Raw genomic sequence first — 25,055 nt, 5'->3', positions numbered from 1 at the left:
TGGGACTCTGATGCCGTGACACCACTGGTCCGATGCAGAGGTTTAAGCCAAACCTCTGAGGAGATGCGTTTCTCTTTCTCTGCCCATTCCACCCTCTGGGTCATCTTCCCCACCACAGGTGCTGAAGCAGGAACGCAAGCTTCTTGAGGCAGTACCCCATCTTGCCTTGAATGCATAAAAGCCTCCTGCATGAGTTTAATCCCTGGGGGGGGGGGAGAAGGCTCCACCACAGTTCTTTTCTTCTGAGCTTCGTGATGGAGCGGGACCAAACGGATGCCCATCAGCAAACCACAATTGCATTGGGAGGTCAAGCTTGGCCCAGGAAGACAGGCAAGGGACGAGGTAAGAGGAGGAACCCCCCCCCCCAAAGACAATGCAGTGAAACACACACCCACACCCTGAAGACCATGCCTTTCAGTGCAAGTTTCCTCATGAGCAGCCGGGACTGAGAGGAAGATGCTGTTCATCAGGACCACAGCCAAGCCAAAAGGGGAGCTCAGCTCTAGAAACCAAGCAAGGCGGGGGAGGCAGCAGCCAAGACGCTGGAATGCTTGGCGGTATGTGTGTGGGAACCACACGCCACTGGTGCACCGGCCTCCCACAGGTAGGAAGCATCGCTGGGTTGCACCAGCAACAAGAGATGCAACGCTTTTTTTTTCTTTAAAGAAACACCACTGCATTAAAACCTAGTGGTATGGCAGGAAAAATGATGAAAGGGTGTGAGATTTAAACAGAGGTCAAAAGAGGGAGAGAACTTTATTTATTCTACTGACTACGGAGGGAAAAGAGACTAGGCGAGCGGACAGGGGGGCCCATGTCAACCCTAAAAACACAACCCGGAGGGGGTGCAGTCAGGCCCCGGCCGCACTTGCACCCACTGGAAGCGAAGCGATGCTCCGGTGGCAAGACAGGGAGGCCCCCTGCGAATCTGGGGGTGTGGGGGTGTCATCCAAAGACTCCCCTTCTTTGATACCTTGTGAGACTTGCCCAGCCTCCCGTCCCTGCACTGCTGAAAAAGCAAAGCATAAAAACACCGCTGGGGCATCCGAAAGGGCCCCCTTCTTCCTTGACCAGTGAAGCCAAGCTGAGGGCAAGTGAGGAGACACTGGGAGTCAAGCACCCTCAACCCTGTCCTCCCGCCTTGAAGGAATTTTATTCGTCCAGCCTCAAATCCAGGCAGTTGTCAAATAAACAAGACAGAACAAGTCCTTCCTCTCGTTTCAGTGTTTCTGAAACGGAGCCGAAGACGCCCGTCCCATTCGCCTGACAACCGTCTGCTCGGGGCACGCAATAAAAAAAATAATTTCAGTCCATAACAACCTAAGCAAAGAGGCTGGCAGGACACGTCCCGGACACAAGGAGAGATGTTCGCTGGCCAGAGCCAGAAAACTGCGAAGACTTTGTGGACCTTAAAATATAACAAATCGGACAATGGTACGTCGTGTCGTTGAAGGCAGCAGCACGTTGGGTTGGTGAATGCATGGTGCCCACCACAAACAGAATCTGAATGCCTTTAATAAGTGCCGCCCCTTGCCAGACCCTCCGAAGCACCCTACATGAAAGGAGACACAGAATTTCTGGGCGCCAGCTTCTGTTGTGAGGCGTAACACACACACACACCACCCCACTCCAAGCCTGCACAGAAGCAAAAGGCTCTCCAAAAAGCCATGCGCACTGGGAGGAAAGGAGGGCGGAGAAGGAAGGAGACAGAGATCATGCCATTTTCACCTTTGGGACCCTCTCTTGCATTGGGCCTTAAAGGGAAAAGAACATTTTTGGGGGGCTGAGTTATGCTGCTCTCCTAACCAAAAAAAAAAAAAAAAAAAAAAAAAAAAAGTGGGTGGGTGGGTGGGGAAGAAATACAAAATACTGTAACCGGGGAGAGGAGAGAAATCCCAGGGAGAGGAAGCGAGGTATTATCAGCCCCTGGAAGAAAACCTGTGCTGGAGGCAGAGTCTGATGGATTTTATTTCAAATTGCACAGAGAGGCCCTAGGCAGGAGGAAAGCAAAGTAGGGTAGGTGGCAAGTCCGTGCCTCCAGGAGAACCTCAGACGCCCCACCTCGGCCTCTGAAGCAGAAAGCCAGTGAACTGCCCGGATGTGACTCTCCATCCATACCCTGACTTTCTATTCGCAGTGGCATATAAAAAACAACCCAGGTGGAAGAGTCCTTTCAGAAGGGGTGTTGTTGTCAAGGGGGGACTTTTATTTTTTGGCTTCCCCTCTTTTTAAGGATGTGAGCTCTTTGGGGTCTTTTCTAAGGAGAATGGCAAGGTCAAGGTACCCTAAATCATTTCCCAAGCCATGTTTTATCCACTGTAAGCATGGGGGCAGGGAAGTCCTTCCACTCAACAGCATGTAGCCTTTTCGCCTTGCTAGCTACAAAAGGAACACTTTGAATAAATAAATAAATAAATAAAAGGATGATACATTCATTGGTTTAATTGAGGCCCCTCTTTTCTGCCCTTCCCTGCCAAAAGGCAAAAAGGTGAAAGGGGAATAAAATACAGATTGCAAAGGCCGGCCCAGGGACCCTGTTGTGTTGATAACGCAGGCATAAGGGGAAATGGCCTCACCACGGCCAGCAGGTGGCTGCTAATTAAAGAAGTCCTTATTTTGATTTTGCATCCTATGCGGCTTCATTATACTGAAGGCAGGGACTCCTTCAATTTGCCACCATCTGCTGGAGACCTTGTTCCCACGGTGCCGGCATAGCGACACAACAGGCTATCGGCTGACGTCTTCATTAAAACTTCATTCTAAAACAAACTGATGAGAAAACACCATTCCACTTACATAATTAATACAGCGATGACATAGCTACACAGATGGTTTGGATCATTAACAAGATTCACTGATCTAAAGCTTTCCTCGGTTTGCTTAAATGGCTCCAGCTGGAAGAATCTGGACTATTTTGCATCGTTCTAGAAGCACTGCAAAAGGGACGTGGTGGCGCTGCAGGCTAAACCGCAGAAGCCTCTGTGCTGCAAGGTCAGAAGACCAAGCAGTCGTAAGATCGAATCCACGCAACGGAGTGAGCTCCCGTTGCTTGTCCCAGCTCCCACCAACCTAGCAGTTCGAAAGCATGCAAATGCAAGTAGATCAATAGGGACCACTTCGGTGGGAAGGTAACAGCCTTCTGTGTCTAAGTCGCACTGGCCATGTGACCACGGAAGATTGTCTTTGGACAAAACGCTGGCTCCATGGCTTGGAAACGGGGATGAGCACTGCCCCCTAGAGTAGAACATGACTGGACAAAAATTGTCAAGGGGAACCTTTACCTTTACCTAGAAGCACTGCACACCAACAACGATTCTTGGCTGTCTGGACTTCAACCGCTGTAGAAAGCCTGCAAACAAACCCAGAAACGCTGCCACTCTGAAGTAACCGTCTATCCGGAGGGCCACTAACCTTTTGGGGAAAGGAAGGCTCTTCCGGTGTCTATCCATAGGGCAGCAATTCTGACTCGCCCTAGGCGAATGGTATTTGGAAGTGCAGCCTCGGCTATTTAAACAAATCTTTTTTCCAGGGAGGGCTGACTGGAGGATTTTAGAGCCTCCTGTCAAGAATTCTCCAGAAGTGATAAAGCCTTGCTCTTTGCCCTACGGATGTTCAGATACTACAAAACCACATCAGCTTCTTGACAAAGGAGGGACAAGGTGTCCTCACACAAAATCTCTTTGCTGCAGAATGTCATCTGCCCTATCAGCTCAGGTTTACTTGCCCAAATGAAGGTTGGTTTCCTTCCTTCCTCCCTCCCTCCCTCCCTCCCTCCCTCCCTCCCTCCCGTGGTTTTACCTGGATGGAACCCCGGACACAGCAAGCTGGTCAAGCTAGTTTTTAAGAAACGCACAAGATGCAGCTGTCCATTTGTTTGAAGAACAATTGCTCAGTTTTGCAAAGCCTGACTACAAAACCCCGCCTTCCAGGAGGCCTGATGGGACCTTTAAGAAAAATGCACATTTTGCCCACGACAGTGCCTAAAATCTCCACAGCTTATTGCGACACAACGGCTCAGAAATGGACAAAATATCCGGACCGGAGCCTAGAAATGTTACTCATTTTGGGCTAGTGGTTCTCTACTCCGGATCAACCATGGAATTCAGGTCATGACTGTCTCTGTGCTGTGCCACTAAGCATTCAAAAGGAACAGAATTATGCAAATGTAAGAGAGGGGATAGCTTGTGTTGGACAACTAAAAATCAAAGAATTTGCAATCCTTTTCCGAAACACCAGCGGACAGAGGCGGCAGGACACGGATGGCCCTTCCTTAAACAATGTACGACTTCTATGAGGTACCAAGGAGAGCGACTTCCAGTCCTTCGCACCTCAACTTTGGAGCACCTCCTTTTTGCAACCTTGGGGCCGCCTGCTGCCCCCCCCCCGGCCCCAGACCTCTCCAAGGATTCAACAAAAAACATGCTATTTCTAGCACTCCCACCTCCCAACTTTATTGCTGTCTCTGGAAGCCTCCGGGAGTTCTGCCTTTCCGCGGCCATGCCCCCCTCCATGGTTTAACTCTCCAAATACCCAGCGTTTGACCTGCAGCAACTACTGTTTTTCCCTCCCTTCTTTTTCCTTTTCCACATTTTTCGTGGTCCAGGGTGGAAGCGGCAGACCATTGGCCACAGAAGGGATCCTAGTCGCTTGCCACCGCCTTGTATGTCGGGTTTTGCCGCCAGGTTTAAGAACGGCCTCTCAGCTACTCCAGTGACTGCATTCGTTATTGCATCCTGCGCCGACAGAACTCTTTCTAGCTAGACTTAACGGCACATGGCCCTTGGAACTGTAAAGATGGGCTCAGGGTTTTACCAATTCCTTGAACACACCCCCTTTGAGCATCAAGTTGCATGATGGAATATTATTCCCTACAATCCTTCCCTTCTGCACAAAGACTAGCCATGTCAAGGAACATAGATTTTCTTCCAGCGTATGAGAGCTTCCGAGGGCAAAGGGACTTTGCTAATACGCTCAAGGGACATCAAAGCCGGATGGCTTTTTCCAGCTGCCGTGAGACGACAATCTGTAAATTACTCCACATCTTAAGAATCAGATGTCTTTCCTTTTAATAAATAACAATAATTGCATGCCCTCCAGGCCATCCGGACTAATGGCAACCCTTTCCAGGGTTTCTAGGTAGAGCATATTTTGAAGTAGTTTACTATTCCCTTCTTCTGGGGGTGCCCTGGGACTAAGGAACCCTGTCTATCTCTATCAACTGGATTTATTTTTACATTCCTTTTAAAAAAAGCACCATTAAGACTTCGATCTCTGTTTTGCAGGCCCTGTCTCCCCCCCCAACCGCTTTGATTTGGAAGTGGACGTGGGAGCGAGGAGAGGCCAAGCGCCCTTCCTCCTCCAGGACAAATGCCTCTTTTTTTTTCAGTCTTGCAAATCTTTAAAAAAAAGAAGTGAACCAGAGGTTCTGAGTCAGCCTTTTAGGAGGCAGAAGGAATCTGGGGTATTTGATGAACGGGCTTGTGTCGGGAAGACCTTCCCAGCATCCTGTTGTTTCTTCCGTCAGCCTCGGCGGTAACATTTCTGGACTGTGGGAAAGCCGAGGCAAAGGGTTCTCGTGGAGTCTCCAGAGCCCGGACAGGAAACAGGGGCCCTGCAGGATTAGATGGTGACTAAAGGAATTTGGTGGCCCACGGAGAGAGGTCAAAAGCCCCTGCAAAGCCTCCTTCAAGCCCTACCACTGAAAGGTGGAAATGTCGTCGTGCTTTGGCTTCTGATATTTCGACAGGCGACGCCTTACGCAGATCACAGAATTGTAGAGTTGGAAGGGACCTATTTGGCCATCTGGCCTCACCCTCTCTGCTCAATAGAGGGACCCAAGTTGAACCCTAGCTGCTTCTCGACTTCCTCCAGACCCTTCGAATGCTTCTCAGAACCTTCTCCGAAGCAAAAGGGCAGCCGGAGAACACGCGGGAAAGTACCCTTCTTATAAGCAGGAAGCTTGCAAACCAAGCCACCCCTCTGGCTGAACCACACAGAGAGGGGCCGCCCCACAACCGAGGTGTTTGAAGGAAGCCTACGCCTTCCGACATCCATTTCTCCCCCCTGAGCTCCGCTCTTCCCCTCCCTCCCTCTCCCCACCAGAGACAAAAGTTGATAGCCTAAGCAACAGCACAGAGAGGGATGAGAGAGGAGTGCATGGGGGGGGGGAATCGGTGCCAAAATTCCTCTCGAAAAGATCCTGGGTCTTGGCAAGAGCTGCCCGGATTCTGAATGGCTGCAGAACGACGACTGTGGGCCTGGTTCTCAGGAAGTTTTTATCTCCTGAGGGGACCCCGCAGTGGCACATCTAAGGTTTCCCTCAACTTGCAAAAACAGGCGATCCGCTTCGACACGTTAACATGCCATGTTTCAGACCGAGGTTCCTGGGGGTTCACCAAAGTGGGCAAACAACACACACACACAGAGACACACACCCTTTCTTACTTAAAAAAAAAAACACCAAGAACTGTACGCTCATCTGACAGGCCAAAAAAGCTGAAAAGCCCTTTTGTTGCACAGAGCAAGAATGTCTGGAGTATAAGTTATACAAACACGCTCACATTTTCTGGACTCAAACTGGCTGCATTCCAGTCCCTTGCTGCATCAAAAGACACAAAAATATTTCAGAAGTCTCTCTCGTCGCCTAATAAAGACAGAATGGAAGGCAAAGCTGCTATTTAAAAAAAAAAAAAACAAAGCAAAGCCTCCAAAGCAGCTGGGATCCCAGGAATAATTTTGTAGAGACGGAGTATAAATGGCCCAGAGATTTCCTCTCAAATGCCCTGTAAATGAATATATATATATATATTTCTGATATTTGCCAGGACACTTTTAAAGAAACACACACAGAAGGTAGGTAAGACAAAGCAAAATCTCCCAGGACTGGCTTTTTTTTTAAAAGCAGCTTGCATGCATTTGGGAACTAGAACGATTAGGATGCAAATCTCAAAATGCACAAGCTTCCACTTGGCAATAAACACAAAACTGGCACACATTCTCCCTTGTGGAATAAAAGGCCTTGCTGCTAAAATAGCAGGGGCTCTACGTAAATAAAGCGACATTCTTCCTGGCTGAGGTCACTGACTTGGCTCCATTCTCTTCCACCCCTAGTCTGGGATTTGACAATTTAAGTATGGGAGAGAGAGAGGCACCGACCCACCTCCCCCACTTCAAAACACACACACATACACACACATACACACACACAGAGAGAGAGAGAGAATGGGGACTTCTAAGTTTTGGATCTGAAAAGGTCCAGTGAAGGTTTCCGGGAGGTGGCCGCCTTCCACTCTGTCTCAGCAACAGCACTAAGGAAAAGGACAACATAAAACAAGGTTTCATGGCACCTTTAAGGCTAAAAAATGTATTTCTGAGCAAGAGCTTCTGTGGACCCCCCCCCCCCAAAAAAAACACCCCAGGAAGTGACAAGGTTTGCAAAACCTTACTGTCAACCAGAGAGTGGAAAGGTTCCTTTTTGAGTACAACCGCACCCAAATCCAGAGTGGAAGGCACTAAAAAAAGAATGCTTTTTTGGGGGGGGGGGATCAGCCCAAGATGTTTTTGCCCCTGGAGGCAATCTTCTCTCTCTCTCTCTCTCTCTCTCCCTCTTTCTTCCACTGAGATGATGCCCTGAGCAAACGACATCCCAATGAGACGTACGGGGATGAAGCGGGCGCTGTGCGAAGCAGGTGCTGCTCCAGAGGTGATTTACGGGTCCTCCTTCCAAGCAGATGGCCTGATGACTAAACCTGGCATCGCTCAAGGAAGTTGCCTTTGCTAGGATTTAGGAGAGATTACAGCTGGAACCACATAGGAACAAGGATGCATTGTCAGGCCGTGGAAACGCCGGGGTGACTTTTCCGATCCGGGCAGGGCCCACATTCCTTCCTTCAGCCCCTGCCAGGATGGGGCCATCGGGCCATGTTGACCTTCTGGTTCCCTTTTCTCTGTCTTCACCTCCTTCACTTGTGACTGTTCCTCAAAGATCAAGGTATATCTCTACGTCGGCTCTGATGCACTCACTGGTCATGGAAATCCCTCCGTTCCCCTAAGCAAATCCCACACCACACCGTACCATCAAGCATCATGTACAAATACATGCACTTCGTGGATGTCAGATGTTTATATGCACATATTTAAAATATTATTATTGCACTGGGTCCTCTTGAAAAGAGAAAGGGAAGTATCTAGGTATTTTAAATAAATACATAACAAATGAACTAATTTTTTGTGCTGGTTGGTAAACTGCCTTCTCAGGCACGGTAAAGGTATTTCATATAAATAAAGCAAATGCCTTCTGTTGTTTAACGGCGGTTGTAAGCTAGGAAGTGCCTCTGGACAACCTGCCGAAACCTGCATCTACGGCTGCTTTCCAAGGCTACCGTAAAGCCTTCTGCTACCTCTGATGGCTGCCCCAGCCATCCAAGAGGATTGCCCGGGAACCTCGAATATCACAGGTAGTTAGCCAAACACTTGTTTTAGAAGGCCCTGTTGTGCCAGTTCATTGTGGATCTCTGAACCTTTCCTTATTCTTCTTTCCATTGTAAGAAAACATTAACGTTTGGCCATGGCGTTCGAGATACAGAAGATCACTTCATGCAGCACGTTCTTATGCCACCTGAGACATGTTCAGGTTTAGAGTTTTCATCTGTTTATTAGACAGACTTTGCTGGTTTTATTCCAACCGGCCAGAATCCTGTTGGTTATTTACACCAGGGCAAGGGCAGAAGAAACTGCAGCAATGACGTTGCCACTTGTATTCCCCATCGCCAGCCAAGACGCACAACTGGCCTCTGGAAGAGGGATGACAAGCACCGACTGAACGAGATGCAGTTTGTTGCTGTGATTTACGCCGTTGCACTTAGGTCAGCAATAAAGAAATATAAAAATAAACCACAATACCAAACAAACACAGATACCCAGTTGAACAACATAGCAACCAGCCAGCCAGCCAACCAGCCAATGTCCATGATTTGGTCAGGAGAAATGTTTTAACCTACACGGAGTACCAAGCCAAAAGAAAAAAACTGCAGGGAGAAAGAAAGGTGATCCAATAGGCCACCACCAAGGAGACTATCCCACAGCAGGGAAAACCCTGGCCTTGTTTTGCACAGGTAAGATCTAGAAAACACCTAGAGACTATCTGACCAAAAGGTAACCTCAAGAGAACATCTAGAGGGCACCTGCACAAAAGGCAGTCTCAAGATTTCAAGAGTCAGCGATATCCACGAGAAAGGCAATGTCCCCCTAGGAGATCTCCTCCTTTTAAAGCCCGCTTCCCTTTCTCAGGATTCTGCCGATCTGTATCCTTTTAAAAATCTGGCGCCAAGCATTCCATTTCAGCAGAAAGACAGCCTTATGATAAACCCACATTCTTCCCCGTGCTGTAAAGAAGCCCAGCATCCTCGTTGCATGCTTGCCATGTTTTCACAAACGTTGGTGACTTTATCATCCTCTTAGAACTGCAGGGCTGGAATTGACCTTGTGCATCATCATGTCCAGCTCCTTGTCCAGGAGGCCGAGTGGGGGAATCAAACTCCCTGTCTCTGGCTCCGCAGCGACATACCTAAGCTATCCACAGACCCTGCTCATTTTGCTAGTTCCGCAGATCTTCGACATTCCTCTCACCTTCTCCCTTTGGAATAATCCCAACCTGCATCGTGCCCAAGCAAGCAGGGACTCCCGGTAATCTAACCGGTCCGAGGGAGGAGGCATTGGAAAGAGAGAGAGGTGGCAAGAAGCCAGAAGCGAGAGACTTACCACAAGAGCAGCATGTAAAACAGTTGGTGTGGTAAAGATTCCCCATGGCTTGGCAGGCTTGGCTGGCCCCGTACACCCCCTTGCCACACTTGATACAAATACCTACGGAGAAGGGAGAGAAAGGAGTGTTAGAACCTGACCGTCTCTTCAGCCGCGGCGGGCTTCAAACCCTTGCCCCTCTGCCAGCCCACGGATAACTTCCCAACGGCTCAGGGATGTGAAAAGAGTGGCCAGGGCCAGGGTTCCTATTTTGGCTGAGGCTGTGGAGTAAGCACCAAGGCCAGGGATATATAAGACGCGACACCTGTTCTTAAGCATCTCCTCGCGTCTTCCCTTTGCCCAATGAAACACGGCGCATGGAAGCACGCACCTTGTATTTGTGCCAAACTGTGTTCCCAGAAGGGCGACTTGGTCTGAAAACAAGGTGCACGCTCTCCGAGCACCTTGTTTTCAAGGGGAAATGGCAGGGGTGGGTGGAAACTCCACCATGGCCAAAAAAGGGGGATTGACTGTGCATGTCCTAGAAAGAAGTGCCAGCTCCAAGAGTTAACAAGGGATGATGACATGAACACAAGGAGCTTGGGTACAGTTGAGAGGGGAAATGGGGGAAAGGTAGCCGTGGGTGGGGGACCATGGCCTGTTGAACAAGGAGGTGGCCAGACTGCCCCATAAAATGTGGTTGCTCCTCCTCTGGGACAATGAAGAATAGGACGGATCCACGCCCAACGTTGTCCACCGGAACGCCACCAAGCCACCCGCCATCCTTGCAGCTCGGCTCTCAGACAAGCCTTTAGAAGCCCTCCGGAGAAGGATGGCTAAACCTTTCCGGAACAAAGCCGCACATGTCCTTCTCATGTTTTATTCCATGAGTTTCAGCTGCTGTCTAAGAGAGCTGTGGTGCTCAGAGACATACGGTCCACCATGGAGTGTGATTTGACCCTTGCTCCCTTTGTGGCTGATAACACTATGCAAAACAGCCCTGTAAGCCAAATCAGATACAACCTCAACTGCTTTCTAAACTCAGACCAATTTTTCCTTATAGGGCAACATCTTGGTTCCTTCATTGCTGTTTTCCTTTGCCTTTCCCATCTCTATGAAACACTCCAAGCAGCAGCTTGGCACCCGAGATTTAAAATATGACTGCCTCATCACGGAATCACATGAAACCATGATATTTCTAGCTTCCTTTCCTTTCTCAGATATTTGGCCCCCGCAAGCGATCGCTTGTTCAGTTCAACCTCTCCTGGCCCTCTAAGAGAGACATCGTGGTGAACCAAACTATCCCAAATACCAAATATCCGCATAACTCATGACTCACGAGAACCATCACAACACAAACAAGGCCCTCTGGTACGGCCGTAACCAAGGCTGAGCGAGGTGGGCCTGACTCCGAGGGCCAACGTTGAGAGAACCACGGATGTAAAACCATCCGTGGCTTTGTTTGCACGAAAGAGGAGAAAGCCAAGCCAAAGTGAGGGGGATGAAGCGAAGGAGGGCGGCCGAGGTTCCTGCTGGTATTTCTGGCTGGAACGGCACCACCCCTTCCGCCTTGAGCATGGATGCGCAGACGCTGCGCCAGCCTCTCCTCCCAAGAAAGGAATTTCACATCGGGAATTACAACAGTTTATCTGAGGGCGCATTCTGCCCTGCTTCCCCGAGGCTTCCAAATTGCTAGGTATGGCTTGGCCTTCTGGCTATAAACAGAGGAGCAGAAATCTAACTGCAACAGAAAGTTGTCTGCAGCTCCGGAAAAGCGCAGCTGGCGCCCCAGCACACCACGCAGGCCAACACTCACAGGCTGTCTCTCAAGCCCCCTCCCCCCGAAAGGTAGAGACCCGGTCCGGTCCGGAGCGAACAATTCCCGAAAACAAACACACGCTACATAGATCATTCTCCACAGAACCATTCAAAAGAACAGCCCCCGCCCACCTTTGCATGGGAAATGGAGCCCTGCCTCCACGGATGTGTTCGCTCCCTCAAGAAAAGTCTGTTTCCGGCAACATAAGCCACACTTTTGCACAAGCAAACGCCTTTGCGTTTTGAGAGCTCCCTCACAGACACTGCTCAGCCCTGTCCGTCCCGTGACCGGCCTACTCGCCCGGAAGTGGCTCTCCGCCTTATGGCTTCCGTTTCCTAAACCCCTGACGATCAAGGGGATGCCAACAAAGTCATCTGCCCCTCCAGTTTGATTAATAATCACCTGCTGTCCAATCAGATCTGGTTTATGGTGACCCTCCCAAGATTTTCTAGGTATGAAGTACTCAGGAGAGGGAGGTTTGGTTTGGTTGTTTTAATCCCCCAGAACCCTCTTCCTGGCGGTGCTCTGGGACCACAGCACAGCTTCGCCAGGACCGGAGAAGGACACGTCATTTTTTCAGTCACATCCGTTCTAGGACCGTCCTTCCCAACTTGGCTCCCTGCATATTCTTGGACTACAACTTCCAGATTTCCTGGACAAGCACAGCTGGTGGTGAAGGCTTCTGGGAGGTTGAGTCCAGGAACATCTGGGCACCCCCCAAGTTGGGACCCAGTGTGCTAGGAGATCTTGGCTGGCCCCTCTCTTGGGAAGCACTGGGGGGCCGGGGCGGGATTTGATCTCCTGGCCCCTGGCTCCCCAGTAAGGGACTCCACCCCACCAAGCTACACCAGCGCTGTCTACCCCAGGACATAAAACATAAATGAATGAATGGCTGACAGGTCAAAAAGCTTTCTTCCCTAAAGAGCTGAGACGCCAGCTGAGAACCAAGACACAACCACCAGCGAATTCACACAGTTTCAACAAGGGTATACATGAGAGCATAAGAAATACGTACGCTCCTCTCTGAACAAACGACTGAAGTCTATGGGTGCCAACATTTGCATGTAAACACAGACATTTGCAAGTGAATTTTGTGAAAATAGAGATTTTCCTCGGTTTGCAACGGCCAGATGATGCTCACGGGTAGGACTTGTTGTTTCAGTCTTCTGGCGCTCTTCCTTACCCCTGCTGCTCTTCCCCCCAAAACACACCCCGAAATTTAGGACAACGCCATGAGGCTTCTCAGCCCCTACCATCTGCTTAAAACATTTTATTCCAACAAAGCCTGGCTGATCAGATCAGGGGATACAATTCTTCCTGAAGTTGTTTTGATGTTTCCTTTGACTGATGCAAATAGGCTGGTGGTGTTTGTTGCTGTTTTTAAAACTTGGTGTTTTGATGTTTGGATTGTTTTAAAGTTGCTCGAGTTTCCTTTTCTTCCATGCAGTTTATTACGCAATGAGTAAATAAAAGCAGAGAAAAGAAACTTTGTTTTTGTTTTGGCTCAACAGACTAAAGCAGCTACCCTGTCTCAAAGTTGCATGAATAAATAAACGAAACAAGCAGATAAGGCATGCCTGCCTCTGAAGAAGCAGGCAACCATCCGCAGAGGTTCATGCCCAGCAAACCTGGGTCATCTTTTTATTGCCCTTTTTTGCTTCAAGAGAAGTAACTTGGCTGCCTCCTCCTTCAAGGGAAGCCACCCCTTTTGGCTGCCTAGAGTGAAAAGCCATCAGCCTCACAAAACCTGCTCCGGGCGCAAAAAGAAGCGATATTTCTAAGCAAACAGAAACAGGGCATCGTTCCTAAAGGTCCTAAGGTGATGGCAAAGTCATTACGGTCCACGTGATGAAAGATCCAAAAAGGGAACTTGAGCCACATCTTATCTGCATCTATTATAGCAAACAAAAGGAAATCAAGAGGGAGATTTCTGCTGTGGAATCCTACTTAGAGAAACAACCCTTGAGACACAGTTCACGGAAGAAGCATACGACCGACCGACCGACCGGTACAATTTGTTAATCTTGAAAGGGATACAAGACTCTGGTGTTGCTGAGATTTTAAACAAAAGCACACAAAGGAAAGACTCAGAAATGCAGAGATTAATGACACAGAGGGAAAGGATCGGGCACTGTGGTGACGTAAAATTAAAATTCCCCTTGAAAGGCAGGCTCTAGGGCAAGGCTCTGGATCCCTTTGGGCATGGAGGCACCGAAAGAAGCCTGGCTTGCACATGCCTTTGGACATCGGGGACAATTCGTGGCCAACGTTCATCTCTGAGGTGGTCAAAGGTCTTGCGAGGGAATTTCAGTTTCCAACTGGGAGACCTCTGGGACTGTCCTCATTTTGGAAAAGAAACAAATTTAAAAATATCAGAAAGAAAACATTTTTTTCCCTAGAGAGGAGTCAGGGCGAGAGAGAGAGAACAGGACCCTGTGCTTTTCCCATGTCATTTTATTCCTCAGGAGACCTGCGTCTCTGGATACTGTGAAGTCCTTTTAGAAATCACTTAAAATACAAGCTTGCAGCCAGATCAGACGGTGCAAAAACATGTTTGAACTTCCCGACCAGCCATTCAGCACAACCTGAAAGGGCACCCTTTTCTGTTGGGTGCTAAATGCTACACAAGTAATTTTTTAAAAAAGTCTATATCAAAGCGTGGGGGAACAGCCCTACCTCAAAGGAATGTTTCCAAGCTGGTCTCTATGCAACCTGGAGCAGATCAGCTGCCCCCCCCCAAGGCCTCACCCACAGAAGGGGCAGCAGGATGACAACACCAAGATCTACCAGCAGGACCCTGGTGCACAATGAAAAACCCTCAGCATCAACCTGAATGAATAAATACATAAACAAGTAAATCTGGAGCCCAGGAACTTATTCCAAGTGCCCGGTGGGAAGCTCACAAACCTTCTGCGTGCGCAGACATGCACACGGAACACAAGCTTTGCTCATCCCAGCGATGGAGCTTACGGCGCGGCCCTGAGGAGAGTTCCCTTGGAGTTGCTCCTGCTCAAGAACTGAGAGCCAACCAGGGTTGCCAACCCACCGGAAACGACCTGAAGATCCACCAGGGGTGCCCCAAAGTGCGGCCACCTTTTATGTGGCTGGTTTACCCAGCTGGCAAGGCCAGATTGGCAGGTGGTGGTCGTCTGCTCTGCTCTAAAGAAGAGGATCAAAACGCTGCAGCAGGTTGAGAAGGCAAGAACATGGTCTAGAGGGGCGGGGTAAAAATCAAATAAATAAATAAAAATAAATAAAATAAATCTCGTGTAATTATCCACCAGGTACGTTGCGCACAAACGAGAAGAATTGTTTGGAGGAGATACTTTTTTCTTGATGGGTTTCTAATAAAGAATAATAACCATGTCTCTTCATGATGCCCACGAACCAGAGCTGCCTATTCAGATCGGCAACACTTTTGGCTCTTTTGGCACGTCGGCACCCCTGAAGGCTTTTCGGCACAAAAAAGATGGCATGCAAGCTTCAGGTGACCCCTGACAAAAGTCACATCTGCAGACACTTGTCAGTGCCTCTGTGGCAGAGACAACAAATCCCATCTTCACCTGAACCCGTTGGTTGCTCTACTCCTGTTTTCATTGTTGTCAATGAACACGGTCATAAACCTCTGCTATGACGTGCGGCAGAAATGAAATTTTAAGTTAAACACACCTATTTCTAGGACAGCAGGCACTCTGACCTGAGCAGCGTGAATAGAAAAACAACAAGCCACCCTCGTTCCTTCCAGAGCAACTGGCCTTTGAAGACCCACAAAACGTTTGAACGACCCCCATAAAAAAAAACGAGGAACCAACAGATTCTGGAGGGTGAGAAATACTCTCCCAGCCCTGTAGATCCAAGTGCAAACTGCCATTCAGACGGAACGTGCCAGATACACCCAAGAGATGGTCAGAAAAATCTGAGCAGGAAAGGGCTTTTAAAAACCCCCATACCCTCATGGAAACTGTTCTGTAGAAAAAGGGAACAGGCAAATTTAGAGCAACCTCTTGCCGATCTCACCCGACAGCCGAAGCTGCCCCAGCGCAAGGCAGAGCACTTTAGAGATGCCCGGGAAACACTTGGATAATATTTTCTAGAGGGGGAAAGTTTGGCTCGCCTCTTGCAGAAAAAAACAGTGGAACCTGTGGCTGCTTAAAAAGCAGACCAGAAGAATAGAGTTGGATCGGGGGACCCCTTAGGGTCATCTAGTCCAACCCCTGCTTTTGTGGAATGTCCACCCCAAAAGCACACCATGAAACATTTCCCAGTGTCCTGCCTTACCGTTACTCTACTTTGGCACACCTTTACCCTGATCTTTCCAAGCAGCATCATTTCAGCAGCCTCCGTTTTAAAAACAGAGAGCAAGAGAAACACAGCGGTGTATTTTTACTCTGCAGCCAAAGAGTGGCTGCCCCCATAACTACCCAGTGACACTCAAACACATGGAAAGTCTCTCGAGATTCGGTGCTTAGGTGCAACGGAGCCGCAACGGTGGCCTGGAGCTTCTGGGAGACGGATGCCAGAACATCCAGAGGATGGACGGTTTGAGACGGCAAGCCAAGTACGTCCCTGGTTTCCATGAGAAACACACGCAGAGTTCTTGCGAAAAGCATTGCCTTCTGGATCTGAATACATAACAGTTTAGGAAACTGGCTAAGCCTTGGGCAAGTAGCCCAAAGGAACGGCCCTCTAAAGCCGGAGAACTCAGAATGCCGTTTGCTGAGTCAAGGGAAAGGAAGCACAGCTGCCTTGTTTGCCCGGTTATGCCCTGAAACCTCAGTGTGGGTTTCCTCTTGTCCGTCCGCCTGATGTTTCAGCAGGCCCTACAGCAGGCCATCATCCCTCGTTCTAAAAGCAGGGTCACCGAACCACAGAGGGAGAGAAGCCTGACCGGGGACGTTTTGCCAAGAAAGGGCATTCAAAAGAAAAGCAGAGGATGCAGCTACCAGAATCGCTTTCCACCCCTGTGGTCTTCTCTTTGGGGCGCGGCCTCACCCCTCTGCCCCACTGGCAGACCCCCCACCTACCTCCCGACACAGCAAGTTAAAAGGAGAAAAGCAGCTGGACAAGATCCTGCAGCCTCTCTGTAACAAGGGCTGTTCAGATGCTTCCATGAAGTCCTGTTGTTTGGCCTTCAAGTGCACCCCCCCCCCCGCCTGCCTCGAGTCAGTATCTGGGATGCCAAGCTCAGATCTTAGCCCCCCACGGCCAAGAGCCACAGGTACGCCTCTCCTCCGTGGATTTCTCATCCAGTCGTGAAGACTCCCAGCCATTTTTCATCCCCTGGAAAGTCCACAGGACCTGGGAAGAAACCTGTTCCCCTTTCATGGCCCTGGGTCACCCCCCCCAAGACCCAAAGGGCCCCTTCCTTCAACTTTCCTCAACAGCTCACAACCCTGGAGTGTCCCCTCGCATGGCCGCCCTGCAAGGGCGCATGGCTCTGAATCCTCTCCCTGAGACAAGAGAGCAACTCGTTTCCAGCCGGTGAGCTGCTGGCACACAGCGAGAGGGGTAAACATTCCCTCCTGGAAGAAGGGCTTGTGGCAAGGGCCTGGCCCAACACTGGTTAGTGACCTCAGGAACTGCATAAAGATGCCAAGTGGCCCTGTTCCGAAGGCTAGTTAAGCAATGAGTGAAGCACTTCGTGCGGTTAGAACAGTTTCTGAAAAGCTTTAGGTTTGATGTGAAGGTAATTCTTGCATAGATTTACATTTTCCTCCCTATTTCCATATTCTCTGAAAGCCATTGTCAATCTCCCTCGCCCTTCTCCTGCAGCTCTGAAATGTCCCCAAATGGAAGTGGGCTCTGACTGAGGGCCCCAGGAGACAGGAAGCCCCAACATCTTCCTGACCACGTCCTGCCACCTCCAAAGACTCTTCCTCGGGCAGAAGAAAATACAAATCAGGTTGGCTCAGGGTGGAACAATGTTAAGAAGCCCATCCTACGCTCGGAAGCAGACGCTCCTCCCTGCTTCCTTGTCCTTTCCCCGCGAATCACCGTTTTGCCCGGCCTGAGATGAGTGAACAGGACGGCGAAGGCCTTTTTGAGGCCCCAGCATAGGATCTGAAGTTCTATCAATGTCTTCATCTTCTTCCTCATCATCTTCAGAATCTACTGGTGCTTCTGGGAGACCAGTTAAATCTGGAGGAGCTCCGCCGATGAAGCTCCTCCAACACACCCCAATGAGAGGGAATGCGCAGATGTGAATCATCCTCATCCCCTCCCTCCTTTGGGGTAGAACTCTGTGATGCCATTTCCTTATCTCTAGGTGGAAGATCTCGTCACAGGGGAGGGTGAGGTCTGGGTTCTGGTCTCTAGCACCCATCGCCAGGGTCCCACAGAAACTTCCCCCTTCTAGAATCCATTATGTTCTGTTCCCTGAAATGAGGCTCCATCAGGACTTGGCCCTGTTCCTTTCCTCTTAACAACGGGGTGGCTCAGTGGTGGAGGTCTCCAGCTGTGGAGCCAGAGGTTGGGAGTTCGATTCCCCTCCCGGGACTCCTTGACAGGGGATTGAACCCAGGAATCCACGGGGCCCCTTCCAGCTCTGCAGTTCTGAGATCATTAAGATTATTATTATTATTACTCCACATTGCTCTCAGGAGTATGTTAAAGAAACATCTCTCTCTCTCTCTCTTTGTGTGTGTGTGTGTGTGTGTGTGTGTGTGTGTGTGTGTGTGTGTGTGTGTGTGTGTGTGTGTGTGTGTGTGTGTGTGTGTGTGTGTGTGTGTGTGTGTGTGTGTGTGTGTGTGTGTGTGTGTGTGTGTGTGTGTGTGTCTTTGCAACTGACATAGCCAGATGATTTGTTTGAGAGCCATCCTCCTGCTTCCTTGTAAACAATCCAAAAGTTTAGAACATCCTAAATCACATTATTCATCAGCGTTAAAACAGCTGAAGACAGAAAGACAGTAGCACTTGGCTGACTGCTAACGAAAACCACATGATGGGTTGGGTGGTGGTGGCTTTTTGTGTTTGGTGTTTCTTTCTTTCTTTCTTTTTTTTACACTTCTGATGAGCTGACAGTGTTTTCTTCCAAGCGTTTGCTGGCTCACGCTGCTGATCCTGTTAATGACTGAATCTCTTTCTAAAGAAACACAGAAGAAAGATTCAGCAGGAAAGGAGTTTCCTTAGCAGCTTGAGAAGCAAGGTTTATCTCAGGAGGGGATCCCAGACCTCGCCTCTCAGCCTCAAATCCCACCTGCCCGCCTTTCACTGCAGGCTCACCTGTTTCCCCCTTGATCAGCAGAGACTCGTAAGGCCAGGAGGCGGAAAGCTTTCCAGATGTGAGAGGCGCCTCTTCCCACAAAGAAGATGAGCAAGATTGGACTGCGGGCGGATTGCGGGGGGGGGGGAAGCAGGAGGGGAAGCCCTCCCAGCCCCACATATGTACCTGGTTGGCTGTAGAGGGGGAAAGGCCAAGGAATGTGAGTGTGTGGGACAGAAAGCATGCCAAGCCCAGCGGTGGGCCTGCAGGCGCCCCACCTGACCTTCTCGCTCACCTACCTAAGGTGGCCGGCTTGAGCCCTGACCCATTTCCCCAGAAGGACTACGCCAGGCGGTGTGGGGTGGGGAGGTTCCCCATGCCAGCCTGAAAGTATAACCGAATCCTGTCTCCCACGTCTATAGCGCAGACTTTTCCAGACACAAGCACGAAACCAGTTTGGGCAATTCCAAGGTAAAAGTGGCACAGCCAGTCAGGCCAAAGGAATTCCTGGCGAAAGTTTAAAACCATCCCTGTTAAAACCCTCAACCTAGCTTAAGAGAGGAGCAACCCCCTTACTAAAGGATTCTGGGAGTTGTAGTCCACCAAATTCAAATCGGCACTCTTCTAACTTGGATATCCCCAGAGGCCCGAGTCTCACATTCCAACCACAACACCATGGAGTCTGTTGTGTTGGGAGTTTTTACAACCGCCCGTGCTGCCTGTAGTTTGTTTCGCTGGGAGGGATCTTTCTGGGGAGACTGTCAATCTATCCAGCATTAACCAATCGTTTCCTCTCGCCTCTGAATTTAAAGAGAGAGCAAATCCCCACACCTCCTCCAGACCCTCTTTTTCGAGCAGAAGGTGATCCTGCAGCTCAGCAGAAGCCTTGAGGAACAGCCGTTCGCTTTTCAAGCACGTCACACACTCCCCTCAGTCCTGATCGAGAGCAAGAGATTGGGGTGTTCAGAATGCAGCTTCTGTCCCAGTGGGTTCACCTTTCTCTTAACGCTGATCTGCAACAGGGGCGGCAGAAGACAACACACACACCCTCAGGAAACAGAGGAGGCAGATGCTCTCCCCCCCCCCCCCAAGAACCTTTCCCGGCAAGATAGCTCTGCTCCTCGGAAACATATGTAATAGGTTTTCCATTTCACTTAGCAATCAAGCCTTATCCGTCCAGAAGTTAAGCAACCCAAGGGGAAATATTTATTTTGTGGCACCAAAAATCTCCCACTCTGAAACCCTGATGCGACCGGCATTGAGCTGGAAGGCCCGGTCTGGCTCTTCTTGCCTGGCTGGAGGCAAAGACAAGTCTTGGCAACGTCGTTGCCTGGAAGAAAGGAATCCTCCTTTCTAATCCATCTTGCCCTTTGCACCATCTAGTTTCTTGGCTTGTCTCCTCTTTTGTTAAAAAATAAGGTTGCATCTGGAAACATCTTCCAGAAGGGTAACCCAACAAAATCTTTTGTCGCAGTTTTACACTGTGAAAAGAGAGCAGCGAAAAATCCCTTGAGTGGCATCAAGATAGTCCTTGGTGGGTTTGTAGGCCTTTGAATAACACTTAAACTTACCAAGGCTCTTACAGAGCAACAGCAGAATGTAACGGGCATGCCAGCACCCTTCTGCTCATTTTCAGAGATGCTGAGCACCTTCAAGACTTGCACATTTATGATGGCATCGGCTTTACGGACAATAGTAATCTGTATCAGCTGTCTGAAGAGCGAGACGTAATTTCAGGTGTCTTCGCAGTAAGCATGGAAAACTGGAAACTTTTAGTGCAAGCCGCCTTTTCCTCAACTGTACAGACTGTATCTATAGCATCTCTTGCATCTGATGAAGTGGGCTAAAAAAAGGCTTATGCCATCATCAGTGTGTTGGTCTCTTGAAAGACCAATGTTTCCATTGGCTTCTTTCCCCTTCTTGTGCACATCTTGGCACTGGGAGCAAACGAACAGAGGGCCAGACATCCTAACAGGTGAGTCCAGAAATATGGACGAACATTGTCAGCCAGTTAACATTTCTGATGCTCTAGAAATGTGAAGTGGCTCTAGAAAGGGAGTGTGGAACGGGCCAAGAAATCCAGGGCGAGCTGTCTGCTGGGAGTTCACAAGACCCAAGGTTACCCAGGCTGCCAGGCAAAACCCTGCAGTCTAACACAAGACGCGTTGGTGTTTGCAAATTGGCCACTTTCCTGTGTTTGCACACCCAACAGATCAACACCCAACACACTCAGCAAAGAGTCACGTGGAACCTTAAGGACTACGTAATAATTTAAATTTGGCTCTAAGCTCACATCACAAGCAACATGTTGCCTCCAGGCAGCTCCTTGCCTTCTCCCTCAAGGAAGGGGGTTCAAGAGCTTTCTGGGTGGAAATATGAGGGAGGATGGCCAGCTGTCAGAGAAGATGGCACCACAGCCCAACTGCCCCTCTCTTTGCCTGCTGTTTGAAGGCACCAAGACTAAATTTAAGCCAGCCTAATTTATTTAATTTGTTCCAAAGAAACAAATACGTTTTGGCCCATTTCTTTGAATGCAACCTCACCTCACCGACTGTCTTCGGCATCAGAGAGGGTCGACTGTGAGATCTGAAACAAAGAGGCAGGAAAGGACCCCGGATATCTCCGGAGGACTCAAAAGCAACTAAGCCCAAACTAGATTCCAGGTCAATGGCTGACTCTCTGAACAGCTTCAACCATTTAAGATGGGGACCACAAAAAAATATTGATATCCCCCTTAGGTGTCAACTAGACTAAGAAAAAAGAAGAAGCACAGAGGACTGGGCAAATGAAGGACTGAACTAAATCTCACACAATAGAGAAAATGACCGGAACCCTTAGAACTTTACAGCTATCGCTCAAATGTCAGGCAGGCAAGAGGAGGATCCTGAAAACCACAGTGGACGGGTGGAATCTGGGATGTTCTAGCATCTAGGAATCTGTGAAAGGAGAAGGAACGCTTCGAGGGGATAGCCTGGCTGGCTAACATCTGCCTGGATGTGCTTCAAACAAGTGTTGATACAGAAACATTATACAGAGTCCTAAACCTTTAGCCCCAAAATCAAGGTGTACTTGAGAGCATTGTTCATATGATACCTGAAGAATACTCCAAATATTAGATCATCTAAACAGTCTGCCTGCAGAGCATTTGAAAGAAAAACAGCCACCAAGAAATCTCAGCCTGTATCCCAAGAATGGAACGGGGGAGCCATTACAGGCCAGTCAACAAATGCTGCTGGACCACAGTTCACACCTGATGAGTTTGCTGACCTCACCTACCACCTCTGAGAATCACTGACTCTCCCATGTGGCTATATGGAAAGGAAGAAGGAGAATGTTCTCTTCTAGCTTCGAAAGGCTCCTGTGCCTAATCACCTGGAGGCGATTTCTGAATCATCACGGGTGAGCTAGGGGCCGAGTATTCGAAACCTAACTCAGTACTGTACTTACTTATCACTTTATAATTTCCTAAACATTTCACACTTTTCTACCCAGTTTAGTCCAGAACCATCACAAAACGGAGGATGCCCACTTCAGGCCGAGCTGGGCTAACAGAAAACTCAGCCAGCTTCCCGCACGAGACCTTCCCAATCTCTGCAATGACCTGTTACTCTGGCATCTCCACAAGCAGAAGGTCTCAGAAAGCCAGCAGAAAAATATTGGGAAGCCAGGGATCCTGCTGACAGCCAACGAAAGACAAAAACAAAGGCTTCTTTAAGGACCAGGTGTCAATGGCAACACTCCCCCAGTTCCTCCAGAACTCAGAACAGGAGGCAGGCCGTTAAAGAATCCCATAAAGATTAAACTCAATTAGACACCATTTCAAGCGATACAGAAGTGAGAGACAAGGTGGTGTCGTGGATGAAGTCTCAGATTAGGACCCAAGAGACCTGAGTTCAAATCTTTCCTAGTCTAGGAAAACTCACAGGGGTGCGAGGCAACGGAGAACGAGGCCTTGAACATCTATCTCAGGAAGCTCGAAAGCCCGACCAGGGTCACTGTGGGTCCAATGGGATTTGGCAGCACAGAGAGGACTAGAAGCAGCCCCTGCTGCTGCCCCTGCGGTCTATCTCCCCTCCCAGCAGTAACCACTAGGCCCCCCAGAGCGCACCTGCCTTTCTCTCCTGGTTGTGTTGGGAAGACCCACACAGATGGCCGGCGGGTGCTGGGCAGAGGGGTGTGTGTGTGTTACTCACAGGATACAGCCCTGCCCTTCAATCCACCAGAGAGGGCAACCCCCAACCGTGCTTAGTCCACAGCCAAGACCCCCTGAACCCCGTGACACTTGCTTCTGAGTAGACCGTGGTGAGAAAGGCCTGCAGCCCCTGGCTAGCCTCAACGGGAACAGAGTCACAGAAGCCCTGGCAAGGCAGGCCACGCTCCCCGGGAGTCCCACAGATCCAACCGGTCTCCTCTAGTGGGACTTACCAGGCCTCGCTTTGTCCCTTGGCAGGGCTGCCCAGCGAGTGGCGTTCCTGGATGGGATGGCAACCCGGGTGGCCCCGAAGGTCTGGCTCTGAGTGGACGCTCCCCCCCCCCAAAAAAAGAGTAAAGAGGGACCTCTTCTGAAGCCGGTCTCTGATGTCCCGGGAAGCGCCCGATTCGGGGCTCTCAAGCAGGGCGCCGCGACCGGGGCTCCGGGGCCCTCGGGGTACCGACCCCCCGAGTGGAAAGGGGGGAGGTCGCCACCCCCGCGGGTCCTGCTCGCCTTTCCTCTGCGGAGAGCGCGAACTCTCCCTTCCTTGGGAGGAGACCCCCCACACACACACCCCTTCTCTTGCCCGGGGTGGCGTCCCGGGGCTGGGCTCTCCCCCCCATCCCCCCCCCGTGCCGCCCAAGGCTACTCACTCACCGAAGTACTCCTTCTGCCGGTGCCTCTCCAGCTCCTTCTCCAGCTCCAGGGTGAGGGCCTCCAGCCGCCGCTCCACCTGGCTGGGCCCGCTCTCCCGCGACGGCGTCACCTGGAAGGGCAGGCGCAGCGGGGCCGAGGCCGGCGGGGCGGCGGCGGCGTTGGGCGGGGGCGGCAGGACCAGGAGCCCCTCCTCGGGCAGCCCCGACGCCGAGGCCCGCGGCGAGGGCAGCAGCAGCAGCGGCGGCGGCTCCGCGTAGGCGCCCAGCGAGCCGCGGGAGCTGCGCGAACTGTGGCTGGAGATGCTGGAGCGGGGGCTGGCCAGTCCGACGCCCGCCCCCGACGACGCCGGGCCGGGGAGCCCCGGGCGGGACCCCGCCGCCGCCGCCGCCGCCTCCAGCTCGCCGGGGCCCGAGGAGGAGGAGGAGGAGCGCGGGCTGACGTGCCGCTGGTCGTAGCCCAGGCTGATCCCGCTGGTGCGGTTGCTGCTCGCCTTGCTGCCCCCGGAGCCGGAGCCGGAGCCGCCGCCGCCGCCGCCGTCGGAAGAGGAGCCGGCGAAGCTGGCCCGCGGGCTGGAGGAGGGCTTGCTGGAGTCGCTGGCCGTGCTGGCGTAGCTGGAGCGGGGGCTCAGCGCCGCCTCGACCGCCGGGCCCGGCAGGCTCCCGCGAGGGCTCGTCGGGGGGAAGCGGGCGCTCCCTTCGGGGCCGCCGCCCCCGCCGCCGCCTTTGGCCCGCGGGTAGCCCTCGGCCGAGCAGCGCCTGTAGCAGGGCAGCGCCACCTCGGAGCGCGGGGCCGGGCCCTCCTCGGAGCCGTCGAGCGGGCGCGGCGGGGGCTCCAGCGAGGCCGGGTACGGGGGCGGCGGGCCGAGGGGGCCGCCGTTGAGCCGCTTGGCCCGCGGGTCCAGCTCGGGCGGCGGCGGGGGCGTCGTCGTCTCTCGGCGGCGCCGGGCGAGCCCTTCCTCGTAGAGGGCCAGCTCGGCCATCAGCTTGCTCGCCCGCCCCAAGCCCGCCTCGAAGGGCTCCATCCGGCCGCCGCCGCCGCCGCCGTCCAGGCTCCCCGGCCGCCTCTCGGCTCTCGCTCGCTCGCTCTTTCTCTTTCTCTCTCTCTCTCGCGGGGGCCCCGCCTTCACCTCACCGGCATCCCGCCGGCCGCCCCGAAGGCTCCCCTCCTGCCGCCGCCGCCGCCGCCGCCACCCAGCGCCCGCTCGGGCTGGTCAGTGGCGCGCCGCGGAGGGCGCCCGGGCGGGCGGGGAGGCCGGCGGAGGAATGCGCCCTTCGGGGCTTTCCCTGCCTCCTCCCTCCCTCCCTCCCGGCCTCTCCCGCCCCCCTTCCTCCTCCTCCTCCTCCCCGGTCGCGCGATCCCGCCTGCCTGCCCGCCCCCCTCCCCGGCCAAGGGCGGCTCCGGCTGGGGCTCCTCCCGGCTCTCCTCCGGGCCCGGGCCCGCGCGCGCTC

General features: G+C 51.6%; 1 protein-coding gene across 3 annotated transcripts in view; it reads right to left on the bottom strand.

The window, feature by feature from the left end:
* Nucleotides 1–24,668, bottom strand: part of WTIP (WT1 interacting protein) — a 34,493-nt gene extending 9,825 nt beyond the window's left edge. Inside the window, exons 1-2 of one of the 3 annotated variants that reach the window (XM_020797859.3) lie at nucleotides 23,608–24,668; nucleotides 9,760–9,861 (exon numbers count right to left, since the gene is read on the bottom strand). In XM_020797859.3, the coding sequence (XP_020653518.3) occupies nucleotides 9,760–9,861; nucleotides 23,608–24,628 (1,123 nt within the window). In that variant the 5' untranslated portion in view covers nucleotides 24,629–24,668. Of the gene's footprint in view, nucleotides 1–9,759; nucleotides 9,862–11,688; nucleotides 11,822–19,589; nucleotides 19,615–23,607 lie in introns of those variants that run through there. The other 2 variants (XM_072980855.2, XM_072980856.2) reach the window with 2 other exon arrangements.
* Nucleotides 24,669–25,055: the final 387 nt, after the last annotated feature.

The sequence above is a fragment of the Pogona vitticeps genome, chromosome 10 (assembly GCF_051106095.1).
Source record: "Pogona vitticeps strain Pit_001003342236 chromosome 10, PviZW2.1, whole genome shotgun sequence".
In the NCBI taxonomy this organism is placed as follows: Eukaryota; Metazoa; Chordata; class Lepidosauria; order Squamata; family Agamidae; genus Pogona; species Pogona vitticeps.
Note: the sequence above shows the minus strand (reverse complement) of the source record. Positions and strands in the feature narration are given on the sequence as shown.